General features: G+C 45.5%; 1 protein-coding gene across 7 annotated transcripts in view; it reads right to left on the minus strand.

Annotated features, from left to right (window-relative positions):
- Positions 1-16968, minus strand: part of NOS1AP (carboxyl-terminal PDZ ligand of neuronal nitric oxide synthase protein) — a 325570-nt gene extending 308602 nt beyond the window's left edge. For all 7 annotated transcript variants that reach the window (XM_065543084.2, XM_065543083.2, XM_074038868.1 and 4 more), the window contains exon 1: positions 16390-16968. In XM_065543084.2, coding sequence (XP_065399156.1) covers positions 16390-16494 — 105 coding nt within the window. In that variant the 5' untranslated portion in view covers positions 16495-16968. The remainder of the gene's footprint in view (positions 1-16389) is intronic.
- Between the last annotated feature and the right edge of the window lie 253 nt (positions 16969-17221).

Below are 17221 nucleotides of genomic sequence, written 5' to 3' on the forward strand. Positions count from 1 at the left end.
AAATCACTATAGTGGGTAAGAGCCATTTTGGGGATCCCACTCCTGGCCAAGGCACCCCAGTAAATGTGGTGAAGAGCAAAGCAGTATACCCACACTGTCATTAACTTCATGCATTGATTCACTCATTCAAGACCAATGGCACACCTATAAGGCATCAGGCACTGTGCTAAGCTCTGGAAATTCAAAAGCAAGTCAGATACAGTGAGATAAGGATCTCACCAGCCAGGGAAAGCTACTCAGGGTAAGCAAGGGAGGGTATAGAAGACACAAATAACTGCTATACTGCAGATAAATATTAACAAAAGCCTGGGAACACAAAGGAAGTTGTTGTCTAATATCCCTAGCTCCGACCACTACCACCTTGTGCCTGCAGTACAGGACGAGCTTCCTAGACAGTCTCTCCAGGCCTATTATTGCCCCCTCCACCACCCTCCACAGAGCTGCTAAGGATGTTTTAAAACCTCAAGAATCATTTAAAACCCCTGAAATAACCCTTCCAAAGCCACAGACTAGCCCACTAACAGCTGCCTCCAAAAGTTGTTCTGGGTCCAGGAAAATGGATGAGCTCTGCTCCATAGCAGCAGTGCCCATGAATACACTCTACAGAAAGCTCAGTGGAACATGGCTGCATGTGAAAAGCAAGGCCTCATTTCAGCACCAAAGCCTTGATCTCATTTTTGTCCCAGAATTGGATATGAAGTGAACTTGGGCAAGTCACTTGATTTGACAGACCCTCAGAAGCAGCAACTATAAAAGAGGAAAAATAGCACCCATCTGGCAGCACAGCTGGAAGAATTAAATCAGAAAGTTTATAAAACACCTAGCAGAATGCCCAGCACATAGTATGTGATTAATACCTAATAATATAATGTGCCTATCTTTCCACATGTCAGTATCTTCCCAGCGAGGCTGACACCCTTCAAGTCACCAGCCTTGTCTCATCTCTCTCTGGCCTTCAACACCAAGCACTGTGTCCCAAATATGGTAGATGCACAATAAATGCTTCCTGTAGACTGGATCCATTTCTATATCTGCATTTAGGAATGCAAATTCAGGGAACAGGAGTCAGACTCAGAAAGGGCTACATGAAGAAAGAAATCTAAGGAGAACTCAACAAACCCATGAGAGGAAAGTGGATATTAATGAAATAAGAATTTATGAGGGAGTACATAGTGATTCATAAAGACCACCACTTGGCGAGGACCCCAGTTCTTCTTGGTCTTCCCACTGAAACTTCCTTTGCCTGCTCCAATGTTTTCACCCTATGATTCTCAAATGTTCCTGCTTGATTTGATTTGATTAGAATCAACTGGGGAGCCTCCCAATATGGAGAATTCCCACTTGCACAAAAATGAACTAGATATACCTTCCCCTATTCCTCTGAGATAGAACTGAAAAGTTCAGACATTATACATAAAACAAGCAGGAGAAGAATCTGAAAGATGGAGAGAAGACAGACAAGCTAGGGACCTTAGCACCCAAGAGATGGCACAGAGCGAGTTCCCTGCATTTTCTTTTAGCCTCACATCCCCCAGACTGGTTGCTGGAGAAGCTGGAGACCTGGAAACACCAATAGACACAGACAAAACAAAAAAGGTCCCAAGAAAGCCTGTTCTCTCTAACCAAATGACCAGGAAAGGGGCAGCAGAGTACAACAAAAACAATTTTCCAGCAGTAACAGCTCCACTCCAGAAAAATACCACAGAAAACACTATGGGCTGGGTATAGAGGCTCACATCTGTAATCCAGCACCTTGGGAGTCTGAAGCAGGTGGATCATTTGAGCCCAGGAGTTCCAGACCAGACTGGGCAACATGGCAAAACCCTACAAAAAATACAAAAAATTAGCCAGGCATGGTAGCACCCACCTGTAGTCTCAGTTACCAGGCAGGCTGAGGTGGGAAGATCACCTGAGCCTGGGAGGTTGAGGCTTCACTGAGGCATGATCATGCCACTGCACTCCAGCCCAGGTGACAGAGTGAGGCCTTGTCTCAAAAAAGAAGAAAAAGAGAAGAGAAAAAAACTGTGGCCCAACCTCACCAACTGAGTGGGGAAACTAGTCTTCTGCCTCACCAGGCTGTAATCAGATGTTCCAATCTCACCTCCCTCCCGATAGTGACAACACCAAATGGGAAGCTGGAACATCCACCTCACCTGGAAACACAAGGCCTCTTCCACCTCCTTGCTGGGGTGTCAGAGAAGACCAAGTGGAGACTTTGAACTTCTGCCACCAACCCAGTGGTATTAAGGCCAGTATTAGTGGTGGTCATGTGGAATCAGTAATGAGGTACCCCTACCCCTTCCAACTAGGATGGTATCAGCTGAGGCCTAGTGAATAACCTAGACTTCTACCCCTACCTGAGAGTAGTGAGGCTCTCCTGCTAGAAGACCTAAATAAGATCCAAAGCTCATAACATAATATCCAAAATGTCCAGGTTTCAGTAAAAAATCATTTGTCACTCCAAGAACCAGGAGAATCCCAATATGAGTGAGAAAAGACAATCAACAGAAGCCAAAGTCAAGATGACAGATAATATTAAAATTACCTGACATGGGTCTTAAAGCAATCCTAAGAATGCTTCAACAAGCAATTATGAATATGCTTGAAACCAATTAAAAAGTCAAAAGTCTCAGCAAAGAAACAGAAGATAGAAAAATCACAATGCCCAGGTTGCACTCCATACTAACTGAATCAAAATCACTAGGAGTACTTAGCTATCATTTTGTTTTTATAACTCCACAGAGATTTCAATGAGCAGCCAAGTTTAAGAACCAGTGCTCTAATGCTGTGGGTCTCAAACTAAAGTGTCCATCAGAATCACATGGTGGAAAACTTGGTAAAGACACTCAGGCCCTATGCTACTTCAACAAGCCTAGGCCTCTGTATTTTTACTAGTTTTCAGGTGATTGTGGTTACTCCAAAGACTGAAAACACCTGCTCTAATTAATCAAAAGAATTTGCAGGTGATTTCCTCCATCTGTGGACACTGCAAAATCCTTGATCTGGAGGAGGAAAAAAATGCATTTAAGTGACTTTGAGTAAAGGTAAAATTTCAATCATACTTTGGATATAGGTGCCCAGAATATAGTCTGTTTAATCTGGGCTGCCAAATTTAAGAAATCCAGCCACATTAAAGAGCCAATTTGAGGCCAGTCACAGTGGCTCACACCTGTAATGCTAGCACTTTGGGAGGCCAGGGCAGAAGGATTGCTTGAGCCCAGGAGTTTGAGATCAGACTGGGCAATATAGTGAGACTCTGTCTCCAAAAAAAACCAGCCAGTTTGAAAATGTAGTTACAGTGGAGGCTGTGTGTGGCAAGATAATGTTACCTGTCACTTGGCCCACAGGAGACACTAATCTTCCTCTCCACAGAACAACAAAACTGTTTCTACATGAGTGCTTCTTCCCACCCAAAGAAACCAAAAGAAAAAGCAAAGAGTTTATAGTCAAGATAGAAAAAAAGGACACAACCAAGGAGCTTTTCCATTGTGCATGGTGGACTGAGATTTCCAATCCAAAAGGCAACATCTCTGGGAATGAGCTTTTCAGCGTTTTGTACTCTACCAGAGGCACCCTGGGGCCTCTGAGTGGAGATAACTTGTCCTCAAAAATAGAGGTGGGCCAATAAGCATATGCAAAAAAAAGCTCAACATCACTGATCATTAGAGAAATGCAAATCAAAACCACAATGAGATACTATCTAACACCAGTCAAAAGGGGTATTACTAAAAAGTCAAAAAATAACAGATGTTGGCAAGGTTGTAAAGAAAAAGCAACATTTATAGACTGTTGGTGGGAGTGTAAATTAGTTCAGCCATTGTGGAAAACAGTGTGGCGATTTCTCAGAGACCTAAAGACAGAAATATCATTTGACCCAGCAATCCCATTACTGGGTATGTACCCAAAGAAATATAAATCATTCTATTATAAAGACACATGCACGCATATGTTCATTGCAGCATTATTCACAATAGTGAAGATACGGAATCATCCTACATGCCTATCAATGATAGACAGACTAGCTAAAGAAAATGTGGTACATATGTATCATGGAATACTATGCAGCCATAAAAAAGAACGAGATCATGTCCTTTGCAGGGACATAGATGGAGCTGGAAGCCATTATCCTCAGCAAACTAGTGCAGGAACAAAAAAAAAAAAAAAAAAAAAAAAAACAAATACTGCATGTTCTTACTTATAAGTCAGAGCTAAATGATGAGAACACATGGACACATAGAGGGGAACACCACACACTGGCTTTTCAGACGGTAGAGGTTGGGAAGAGGGAGAGGATCAGGAAAAAGAACTAATGAGTCCTAGGTTTAATACATGATTGATGAAATAATCTGTACAACAAACCCCCATGACGCAAATTTACCTATGTAACAAACCTACACATGTGCCCCTGAGCTTAAAATAAAAGTTTTTTAAAAATGGAATACAGGAAAAAAATAGAAGTGGGGCCAGGCACAGTGGCTCACACCTGTAATTCCAGCACTTTGGGAGGCTGAGGCGAGCAGATCACTTGAGCCCAGGGGTTCCAGACCAGTCTGAGCAACATAGTGAAAACCCATCTCTACAAAAAAATATATATATATACACATGAAAATTGGCCAGGCATGGTGGCACACGCCTGTAGTCCCAGCTACTTGAGAGGCTGAGCTGGGAGGATCACCTGAGCCCCAGGAGGTCAAGGCTGCAATAAGTCATGATCATGCCACTGCATTGCAGCCTGGGCAACAGAGTAAAATCCTATCTCAAAAGACAAAAAAAAAAAATGCTGGGAAAGGCAAGGAAAAGGGCGTGGACATTGAGAGGAGTGAAATGCCACACTGAACAGGAAATGCACAGGCAAGAGCCCAGCCAAGAATAACACCCTTCAGGAAGGGCCTCCCAGAGCTCCTCTCCTTCCCCTTCTCCAGCATTTCCACCTAGTCACTGATGCCTCATTTCTTTATCTGGACAACATCAACATGGCCCAGAAAAGTCTTTACAGGTGAGCCGTTGCCCAATGGCACAGAACAACAGACCTGGGTCCCAGACACAGCCACAATGGAAAGGACTAAGATCACCTTCAACAGACCATTTGCCTATTCAATCCAAGCTAAAAGACCCTCCTCTGAAAAACTAGAACAATAACACCTATCCTCATGGGATAGGGGCCACTGTAAAGATTAAATTAGTTAATACATGTAAAATGCTTAGAACAATGCACAGAACACAGTGAGGACTTGAAAAACATTAGCTCTTGGTATTTTGAATGATATACAGCACAAGAGTTCATAGTGGAGACACCCTGAGCCACACTACCTGTGTGTGACTCTGGGATCTATCCACTACTAGATGTAGACCATGAGCAAGTGACTCTGCATCTGTATGCCTTGGCTTCTTCATCTATAAGATACAAATAATGATAATACCTTAACGAGCATGGTTGTTGGGAGAATTAAATTAATCGTTTCATAGAAAGAGCTTGGCACAGTCCCTGGAACACAGTAAGCACTTTCTAAATGACAGTAATTATGTTATCTTTCTATGGTGTGGCTAGCATGAGGCAAGTAAGTTAGGGAGTCCCCTTGACCTTTGAGGAGCTTGTAGCCTAATTAAGGAGACACGCAATGCACACATGGAACTAGCATGGAAGAGCAGCACAGAATACGGATGCATGATAATTCTACAAGCATGCAAACAGCACTTCTTATGGTCTCCTCCCTGTCTCCTTTCCCTCTCCCCAACACACTCATGCGCTGAGGGAATTCAGAATGTTACAGGGTGCTGTGGGGTTAGGGGAGCACTCCCTTCTTGGTCACCCCCTTACTCCCAAGGGTGGGCCCCTTAGTAGGGATTCCCAGGTCTCATTCAATACTCAACGCTGCTCATTGAAACAAGTTCCCCCTGGAAAGCACTTAGTTTCAAGAATAAAGGGGGGTAGCCACTCTCCTCAGTTTTCATGGATGGACCATAAAGGGGTGAGACACTTAAGCCTCACTAGAGAAAACCAACAGGGCTATACACAAGGGGTGGTGGGGTAGGAATTCTAAAGTGTTCCAGCACTCTCTGGGCACTGAACTTGCTGGAAGTGCCATTTTAAATAACGTTTAAAGCCAGCTGCTCCAGTGCTTAAAAGGAAACATGATGCTGAATATAAAAATTGTAAGGGGAAATGTAAGCATCATAAGGTATTAATTAATCCCATGACAGAAGATTCCTTCTGCTTAGATTACCTCTGCCTAAAGAAATATTTATCCAAGAAATTCAGAGAAAGACAAGTGAAGACAGACACCACCATACTTAAGATTCTGTGATTTTTAATCCTGACAAGGATTAAAGGGCTGGAACAAATGTGATGGTGGCATGCACCAGAACCTAGTTAACCCCTTTTTATTCCTTCCCAAGGAGGCTGACAGCTATTTTAAGCCCACAAAGTAGTCACGCTGTCTGATTTGCAACTTTAGGAATCAGAGTAGCTGCAGCTAGATTTTTTAAGCAGGCATGTATAATGAAGATAATACACGACTAGGTCTCTGACTTATAAAAGAACAGAGTGTCTGAATATTCCATAGATTAAAACCATGCACAGATGAAACTTAAATTGCAACTTGTAGGACTTAATAACAGTAACAAAAACAGCAGCCAACTCTGTGCCACGCACGATGCTAGGCCATTTACAGGTACTACTCATTCAATCCTCCCATTAACCCTATGAAGTATGAGATATTTGTATCCTCTTTTTACAAATGAGAATGCTAAAGGAGAGATGTTACATAACTCACACAAGGTCATGTAGCAAGTGAGGGATAGAGCCAGGATTTGAACCTAAACACAGTTTGGCTCCTGAACCCATGCCATGCTATGCTACCAACCAAATTCACGTCATAAAAATTGCAAAGTAGCAAATTAAAGAAAATAAGCCATGAATTACGGGAAAAAAAGACATCAATTCATTAATGAGAAAACAAGTTGAAAATGTTTCTTACAGCCGGGCGCGGTGGCTCAAGCCTGTAATCCCAGCACTTTGGAAGGCCGAGACGGGCAGATCACTAGGTCAGGAGATCGAGACCATCCTGGCTAACATGGTGAAACCCCTTCTCTACTAAAAAATACAAAAAACTAGCCAGGAGTGGTGGCGGGCGCGTGCTGTCCCAGCTACTCGAGAGGCTGAGGCAGAAGAATGGTGTAAATCCAGGAGGTGGAGCTTGCAGTGAGCCGAGATCTGGCCACTGCACTCCAGCCTGGGTGACAGAGCCAGACTTCGTCTCAAAAAAAAAAAAAAAAGAAAGAAAATGTTTCTTACATAAATGACAATTGAGAAACGACAATTACCTACTCCTGAAATTGGCCATATGTTCTATATTCAGATTCTAATTCCATTCGACATTCACTGGAATTTTATTTAATTCAGGGAAAAAAATGCTTACTTGGCATTTTCATTGGAAGGAATTAGCACTGTGTGAGATTGGGGTTATCAGAAAGAGGCCACACCAGGGAGGTCCCTCAAGCCACTGGCAACTGGAAGTTACCAGACTAAAGCAAGAAAAATGGGGGGGAGGAGTGTGAAGTCAATTAAGGCACCTCTCACCATTGGGTGACCCAGGAGGGTCCTGGCCATCTTATAGGGAGCATCTCTTTCATTCAAAATACATTTTCTATGCGCAAGGCACTGTACTCAGTGCTGTGGAAGACACGGGGGCAGAGTGACATGGACCCTGACAATGACAATGCAGGGATGAAAATCGGACAGGGCAAGCAGCTCTAATATAAAGCAGGTGGAACTGGTAACATCCACTTCACGGAGTGACTTGTGAACTGGGTGGGAAACTGCAGTGAGGGTTAAGGGAATGGTGGGTACTACAGTTGGGTTGAAGCCCAGGGTGATTAAAGGGAATTGTTCAAAAACAGTATTGAATGTCATACTAAGAATTTTGGTTCTAATATAGTAAGTACAGAAACTTTTCATGTTTTTGAGTGGGAGGATAACCATTTCAAGAAAATTGATAGGGCAAAAGTTTGAGGGATGAGGGGATCAGAGAACAAGTGGGGCACTGGAGGCCTTCAGGAGGTTATTGATGGCCCTGATAACAGGGGAGGGGGTGGAGCATGTGAACTGGTGATGGATCAGCCAGGGCACATGGATGGATGTCACTGGGAACATTCAAGAGGATTTGGCACCTGACTTGGTGTGGGGTACAGGAGAGTAGAGCCTGGACACCATAGGTACCCAGTGAACAGCAAATTTGAGTTGGCTGTTAAATCAAAGAATACAAGGAGTACTTTAAAGTGTCAGGCCCATGTGCCCAAGAGGATGGTGGGGTCGTTAAAAGACAATGAAGTCAGAAGAGAAATTTGATTTCCAGCTTGTTGAGTGATGGGGACAGCAACACATTCAGGTACAGATGGCCAGCAGGAAGCTGCAAATAAAGATGCGGAGTCTGGACTGAAGTAGAGAGCCAGCAGCCTGCATAACAGAAGAGTGGGAGCAGACAGAATCCAACGGAGAGGGAATGGAGCACTCACGGTAGAGAGCAAAGGGAGGATGTAGAACAGCCACAAAAGAAGGAGGTATGGGCAGGGGCAGGGGGCTGGCTGACCGCAAGCAGGCACAGAGAGCCCAATGAGGCAATCCACGGAGGACTAGGACAGGCTGCTCAGGAAGAAAAGTCAAAAAGGATGAGGACAGAGGAAGGGGCAGCAGAGCAATTTCAGTAGAGGAGCCAGGACAGAAGTCGGAAGGATGCGGCCAGGGACTGAATGAAGACTGAGAAACTGCAGAGGGTGGAGTACTCTCTCACAAGGCTTAGCTGTGAAAGAAAGAGAAAGACAACATGTTAATTAAAGAAAGAGGCAGAAAGAAGAGACGTTTCACAGAGGGAAGGCCATAGCATATTCTTAGGCAGGGAGGAGTAAGTCAGTACCCAGGAAATGTAACCATGCCAGGGTGGGGGTGGGGAGTGAAGGGCATAATTAAGAGGACAAAGGCAGACTAACAGGACATGGAAAGCAGACAGATTTCAAAATGAGGGAAAAAGAAAAAAATTGGACTTCATCAAAATTTAAAACTTTGTGTTTCAAAGGACAATACCAAGAAAGTGAAAAGACCACCCACAGAATGGGTAAAAATATTGCAAATCTATATAAGGGATTTGAATCCAGAATATATAAAGAACTCTTACAACTCAATAGTAAAACGCCAATCCAACTTTTAAATGGGCAAAGGATCAGAATAGACATTTCTCCAAAGAAAACATATAAATGGCCAAAAAACACATGAAAAGATAGTCGTTTTTTTTTCTCTCTCTCTCTGAGTCTGCTTGCTAGGGAATGAGGAGGTATTCTGTTATTCAAAAGGGAAATACAAATCAAAACCATGATGAAATAGCACTTCACACCCAGAAGGATGGCTGGAATCAAAAAGTCAGACAAGCATTGGTGAGGATATGAACACACTGCTGGTGGAAAGGTAAAATGATGCAGCCACATTAGAAGTTCCACAAAGGGTCACACATGGTTACCATGGGACCCAGCCATTTTACTTTTATTTATTTTACCCAAGATAAATTTTTAAAAAATAAAAATAAAAACATGCCCGCACAAAAGCCTGTACGTGAATGTTTATAGCATTATTTTTAAGAGGCAAAAATGGAAACAACCTAAATGTGCCTCAGCTGATGAGTGAACAAACCAAATGTGGTATATCCATACAATGATATATTATCCAGCCATATAAAGGAATTAAGTACTGATAAATTATAGATGAACCCTGAAACACGACGCTAAGGGAAAGAAGTCAGACACAAAAGATCACATATTATATAATTCCATAAATATGAAATGTCCAGAATAGGCAAATCTAGAGACAGCAAGTAGATAAGTGGCTGTTCAGGGTTAGGCAGATGCAGGTGGTAAGGATTACGGGAGTGTGCCACCATGCCCAGCTAATTTTGTATTTTTAGTAGAGATGGGGTTTCACCATGATGGCCAGGCTAGCCTTGAACTCCTGACCTCAAGTGATCCACCCGCCTCGGCCTCCCAAAGCACTGGGATTACAGCCGTGAGCCACCACACCCAGCCTAGTGTTTTTTTTTAATGTGATAAAAATGTTCTAAAATTGACTGTAGTGCTGGTAGCACAGATCTGTAATATCTTAAAAATCACTAAATTGTACAGTTTAAATTAGTGAATTGTATGGTATGTGAACTACATCTCAATAAAACTATTAGAAAGGAGGGAACTCAATAGTAAAAAGCCAATCCAACTTTTAAATGGCCAAAGAATCAGAATAGACATTTCTCCAAATAAAATATATAAATGGCCTTTTCCAAAAACAGAAAGGAAGAAGGAAAGTAGCAAAGATCAAGTTTGCAGGGTAGGGCAAAAAGGCAGGAAGGAAGGGCCATGGGCATGGTCCCAGGCTGTCAGGGAGGGTAGACAGCAGGACGAGGGCAGCAAAAAGGTCACTGCACAGCTAAGAGCATCCTCAAGGCAACAAAGGTATAAAGGGAAGGCAGGTAATTACAGCCAGCGAAAGCATTCTGAAAGTTTGAGTCTTGGGAGTAGCAGCATTATGAGTAGGCAATAGTAAACAGTGAGTCAAGTCTGGTTAGGGTCCTAGCTACAGATAACTGGCAAAGGTCATCATTTGATGTGGCTGCATGATTTTGACCACTAAAAAGAACTGGAACATTGTGGGCAAATGTCTGAAAGCCATTTCAGAGCTACGACTGAAAGCCATAAAATAATGAAATGTATGGCTAATGTAGAAATAGACTTGTCCATCAAATCCCAAGAACACCAGGTGTGGAGGAACATACTGGGACACCTGAGAGCAATGTAAGGACAAATAAAACGGTGTCATTTCAGAGCAGTACTGTATCTTTGGAACTCACTGCCCCCCACCAAAAAAAAAAAAAAAAGTGGTCTGGGCAGAAGATAAGTGTTCTTAAAAGCATCTGGAAAAGCATAAGAAAGTGAACTATGTCTCCTCCTTAATGATGACATTGGAAAATACATCAGACCCTTAATCTGAATTGCTACTGTTCCAGAACCCTGGAAGACAGGACCCTTAGTCAGGGTGGAGAGAAGGGAGAAAGTGGACATAAGCACCCAGTGTATAGTGGAATGGGTTCTGAGAGCTCTGTACCATGCCATGCAGGCTCAGACGAGTCAGGGATACCCCACTTACGGTGACCAAATGTCATTCATCTGGAGGCCTTCATGGCAGTATGTTTAAGGGGCATCCACAGATATCCTGCTGAGGTTACTGGAATCTCTAAAATCCACATCAGGGAAACCATCAACCAATGAAGCCAGGTAGCAAGGAAGGAAATACAGCCAGAGAATTCAGCTTCAATCTGACCAAATGCTCCCAAACCACAAAATCACTCAGCAATGATATTTACTGCTTTCAGACTTTCCACAATTGGTCATTTCTTCCACTTGACAATTTTTCATTGTGACTATGTTTGTACCTGATGTTGAGGCTTGGGAGGGGGAGATACACAGAGGCACGAGATTCCTCAAAGAACATTCCATGTCACTGGAGAAGATATATGCAGAGAGGAAAAAACAGAATTTTGTGTGGTAAACAGCTTCAGCAATATCTCTCATCCCACGTGCAATCTTCTCCCATCAAGAAGTGGGGCTTATTTCTCTTCCCCAATAACCTATTTTGACCAACAGGATGTGGCAGAAGTGATCCTATGTAACTCAGAAAGGCCCAACCTTAAGAGCTTCTGCTTTCCTGCTTGGAATACCCCCTACTGAAAAACCAGCTGCCCAAAAAAAGGGCCACCATGCTGTGAGGAGATCCAAGCCAGACAGTGGAGGGAACAGTCATGTGAAGGACCACCAAGGCACAGTCATATGAGTGAAGCCTTCTTGAACATTCCAGCCTAGCTGCGGATGAATACAGCAAAGTGAGTGATCCAGTCAACACCATAAGCAACAGAAGAACAGCCCAGCCAAGCTCTGCCTCAATTCCTGAGTCATGATTCATAAGCAAACTGAACAGTTGTTGTTTCAAGCTACTGAGTCTTGAGGTAGTTTGTTTTCAAGTGATGGATAACTGAAACCAATTTGAAGCCAGGGAACCAGGGATAAGTCCTGGTTCTGTTATTATCTGACTATGTGACCTTGGGTCCATGACTTCCCCTCCAAACTTCAATTTCCTCATCTGTCCAATGATGGGGTGAGGGTGTTGTACTGAGCCATGGTGCTTTCCAGTTCTGACCATCTGTATCATACACACAGATATAAGGGAACAATCTAGGCAATGAGTGTTAGGACTATAAGGGAAGCAACTATTAATACTTCAGGATTGAGTGAGCCTTGGAGGAGGTGAAAGAATCATGGACCTGGAGTCAAAAGCCCTGGAGTGTGAGGATTAAGTGAGGCGGTGGCTAGAACAACGCATGGCACATAGTAAGTGCTCAATAAATATCATTAGCTGATATACCAATTTGCAACTCTGGACAAATTAATCTCTCTGATCCCCATTTTTTGGCCTGAAAAATCGAGATAACACTAATGTGCCTGTTTCTATACGAGGAAAAGTGTTTGTATGTAAAAGTCCCATGCAAATCAAAAATCACCTACAGATAAGACATAACTATTATTAATACTCTTATTATCCTTTGTACCATTAGCATTAAAAGTCTCTTTCTCACCAAGACAGGAGAGACAGTTGATGACACTGGCCACCAGGAAGACATACTGGGAGATCAGGAGGCAGGTACTAAGGAGCCACAGGCTCTCCGGGCATGTAAGATTTACCCACCCGACAGCATCAGTCAGTAAGCCAGGTGCCCACTCTGAACACAGACAGCAGGTTTCCCTGGCAAGCAGCTCTCAGCCCAAAGGGAAATCTGGAAACGGCCAAGCATTAAAAGTTTGAGCCAGGTATAGTGGTTCATGCCTGTAATCCCAACATTTGGGAGGCCGAGGCGGGCAGATCACCTGAGGTCAGGAGTTCGAGGCCAGCCTGACCAAAACGGAGAAACCCCATCTCTACTAAAAATACAAAATTAGCTGGGCATGGTGGTGCATGCCTATAATCCCAGCTATTCGGGAGGCTGAGGCAGGAGAATCACTTGAACCCGGGAGTTGGAGGTTGTGGTGAGGTGAGATCATGCCATTGCACTACAGCCTGGGCAACAAGAGCGAAACTCCATCTCTAAATAAATAAATAAATAAATGTATGCATGCATTTATGTTTGAATAATTTCCTATACCAGAGTCCTAGAGGCCAGCAACCTGAGACCACTCCACTAGAGAGCTGTGAATCAAACCCGTGGCCAACATAGAGTGAATATCTCATAAAAATTATTGAATGAAAAGGCACTGGATTTGGGAGTCTGAAGTCAAAGCCCCAGGCTTAAATCTTGGCTTTGTCATACACAGCTGTGAGCACTAAGGCACACAACAACCTCCCTGAGCCTATATCCTCATTTATAAAATTGACATAAGGAGACCCATCTCCTAGGGAAGTAGTGAGAATTAAATGAGGTACTGCAGGTGAAAAAATCTAGGATTGCACTTGATAACTAAATGCATGGTTTTTTAAGTGCACAGAACCTCTGCCACCCGGATGTCCTTCGATCCTAACTGCATACCTTTCAGTCTCTGCAGAACCCTGAAAATGAGTGGCATACATCCAGAGGAACACTCAATCCAATGTTGATTCTGAAAAACTGCCAGCCCTTGGGAGAGAAAGAGCCGCACTCATTTTCCAAGGGTACCTGACAAGGCAACAATAATACATTTGCATTTCCCAGCCTGCATTTTTCCAAAACAAGGGAAGACTGTGATGTGGATTTAACCCTGAAATCCCAGTGATTGTGCAGTTGCACAGACACTGCTCTGCAGGGATGTTGAAAACAGCCAGAAAAGGCTGTTACCAGGAGCATGTAGGACAGAAAAGCTTGTGCTTCCACCTCTGCTCAGGTCTTGACTAACATGGTGTTTGAATGTGCCAGGGTGCAGCATCAATTACAAAGATCTGGGAGTTAGGACCTGGTCCTCAAAGTCAGCCTTTGCCCAAAGAAGTTCCACCACTCCCCTTACCATATGCTCCTGTCCTTTCTTCTCTGCCTCACCTCTCTCAAAGAAGGATCCTTAGTCCCCTATGTCTCAGATTTGTATTGGGAAAACAGCTTGGACCAACTGCGGCTCCCTCTCCTTTCACTGACCACCACTGCCTGTGAATCCGGGGAAGTTACTATAGGAACTACATCACACAGCCCCCAGACATTTGCTTAGAAAAGAAACTGTACATTTGGGAAAGGGAGCAAGTTGGAGGCAACCCTCAAGCCCAATATTTCTCAATATTTCTCAAAGTCTGGCCACAATCACCTGCATTAAATCACCTGGAATGCTCGTTAAAGGTACATAGTCCTGGGCTCCCCCAAGATGCATCGAATTAAAATTGGGGTGTGGCAAGACTCAAACTTGTTAACCCCCTCACCTGATTATTCTTAGGCACACTAGGTTTTGGGGACCAAAAGCAGAGAACTGAACTGTGAGAAAATAAAAAGAAAATACACGTATTTATCTATCTGTCTGTCTATCTATCTATCTATCTATCTATCCATCCATCTATCTATCTATTTATCCGAGACAGGGTCTCACTCTGTCACCCAGGGTGGAGTGCAGTGTTGCAATCATAACTAACTGCAGTCTCTAACTCCTGGGCTCAGGCGATCCTCCCACTTTGGCCTCCCAAAGTGCTGGAATTACAGGCAATAGCCACCATGCTCAGTCTTAAAACACTTTAAATCTGATCTCCCTTCTTACCAACTCTTACTTGTAAAACAGGGTACTGGTGAACCAAACAAAACACAAGCCAATTCCCCAGTTTACGTATGTCCAAGAAAATTAAATCATGACCCTGAGGAAAACTCATACTTTAAAATAAAAACCCCCACTCACCAAATCAACAGGCCTGGACAAAAATTAACCCAAGCATCCCATCTTAGACCCACCGACCAGATCTATTCTGAGAGATGAGAGAAGTGAGATAAGATCTTGGCTGCAGCCCCACTCTGTCCCAGCCATACCCAGTAATTCAGCTCTGCATTCCACGGCAGGGTTTAATGTTTCGGGGGGCTGGGGGAGGCAGTTCTCCTAGCTCCAGCAAATATGGCTGGGATAAGGTTATTCAGGGGAAAAAAAGGTGAGCTTCACCAACTCACCCATCTACACGAGAAAGAAAAAAAATCTAAAGAAACTGACCACACTAGGCACATGTCTGATACTCGAAAATTGTGTGAATTGAAGGAAGGAGACACCTGATGGAATAATCCTTTCGTGAGATGCTAACAGCCTGCACGTACACCATCATGAAAGAGAAAAAGAGAACAAAGAGTCAAATTGTCGTCACATCCAAAGTACGTTTTCAAAACCAGCAAGACCCAGCCTACTTAGAGGGGCAATACTTTTTCACCGACAGGCACACTGTAGGTGCCGAAAGTCCCTGGGTCTATACGTCACAGAGGAGGTCAAAGGGCTTGAAGGAAGAGCAGAACACTTTTCCACAGAAAAAGCACTCTTTCCTGGTGATGGGCAGTGGCCACCGCCAGTGCAATTTCAGAGCCAGAACTCCTCACTCAGGGAGGTGCATCACAGGGGGTCAACCTTCCTCACACCTGATGGTCCAGGACCGAGGCTTCTGCTCCACCCCTCCCTCAATGGTGGACCTGGGGCTCCGACCTCAGCGCTGAAAATTCCAGTCATCTCTGCTAAATTCTTCCGCAACAGTTCCCTACCAGATGCTGAAACTTAACATTAAGCCACAAAACTAGCAAATGGGTAGCTTTCACCACTCCCTTCGGTGACTGGCACATGCAGAGAGTCTGGCAAATTAGGCATTTAGGAAGTGACTCCAACACCCAGACCCGGTTAAAAAAAAAAAAAAAAGTTAAAAAAAAATCTGTATTCTTTTCTTCAATTAGGAAGCAGGCATTTCTCTTTTAAAAGACCTTCCTGAAAGCACCTCTCCCTGGGAGCCCAGCAGATAAATAACACCAGAGCTCCCTTAAACCGATTCTAAAGCACCAGGTGCCCAGGCTGCGCTCACTCGCCGGCTTCTCCTCTGGAGGAGGGATCCGGGAAGTAACTCAACCCAGTCCTAGGCAGATAAGGATGGGGGAGTCTGCAGGTGCGAAGGGGGAGGTGAGGCAATACCGCTCAAACTTTGCAGTTGCTCTTGAACAGTTCTGGGCAGGAGCCCGAGGAATTACAGACTCAGAAGGGAGAGTCACCATCCCTAAGAGAAAGGCCCCCAAATCGGCCTAGCCCACCAGCTCTGGGTCCAGGACGGCTATGCATCCCATCCGCTCAAACATGCCCCCCCGCCCACCGCCACCACAGGTAGCACCCTCCCCGGAGCCCCCTCACCTTGGCCTCAAAGCAGATGCCGTGCTGGAAGGCGTCCTCGTTGTGCAAGGGGATCCGCAGATCGTGCCCATCGTCCACCAGGTTGTACTTGGTTTTGCTGGGCATGGTGACCCGCAGCGGACCCGCTCCTTCGGAGGCGGCGGCGGCTGCAGGAAGGGGCTGGCGAGACCCCGGGGAGGGGAGGCTGGAGCTGGGCGCGGCGACGCGTGGTGGGGCCTGGGAGCGCGGGGCAGGGGGCGCCCTGGCCGCGCGGCGGCCGGACCCAGAGCGGTGCAGAAGGCCGAGCGGCAGCAGGCTGCGCGGATGCGGGCGACGCGAGCGGCGCTGTGGTCGCGCAATTCCTGCCGGCGAGGAGGGCGGCGGGGGAGGAGGTGGCGGCGGGAGCGGGCTGCGCGGCGCCCCTGCCCGGGGAGGGGAGCGGTGGGGCGCGCTGCCCGAAGCGGGACTGGGCGCGGCGCCGGCCCCAGAGCAGTAGAACGCACGGCCCGGGACGAAGAAGAAAAGGCGGCGGTGGCGGTGGCGGTGGCGGTGACGGTGGCGGAGGAGCTGGGTGCCTGTCACGGAGACGCTGGATCAGCCGCCAGCGAGCGGCTCCTCCTGCGGGGCGGGCCCGGGCCGGCTCCTCCCTCCGGGCGCCGAGGCCCCGCCCGCCGCCGGGTCCGCCCCCGCGCAGCCCGAGCTGCCAGCGGAGCAGGTGAAAGTCCCCGGGAGCGCCGCGCCGGGCCCTGCGGGCGCCCCCAGCCGCGCGACGCCGGCAACTTCGCCCCGGCCCCAGACGGCCGGGATCTCAGGTGCCCTAGCTCAGCCTAGTTTCCTTTTCTTAACGGTCAAA

The sequence above is a fragment of the Macaca fascicularis genome, chromosome 1 (genome assembly GCF_037993035.2).
Source record: "Macaca fascicularis isolate 582-1 chromosome 1, T2T-MFA8v1.1".
NCBI lineage: Eukaryota > Metazoa > Chordata > Mammalia > Primates > Cercopithecidae > Macaca > Macaca fascicularis.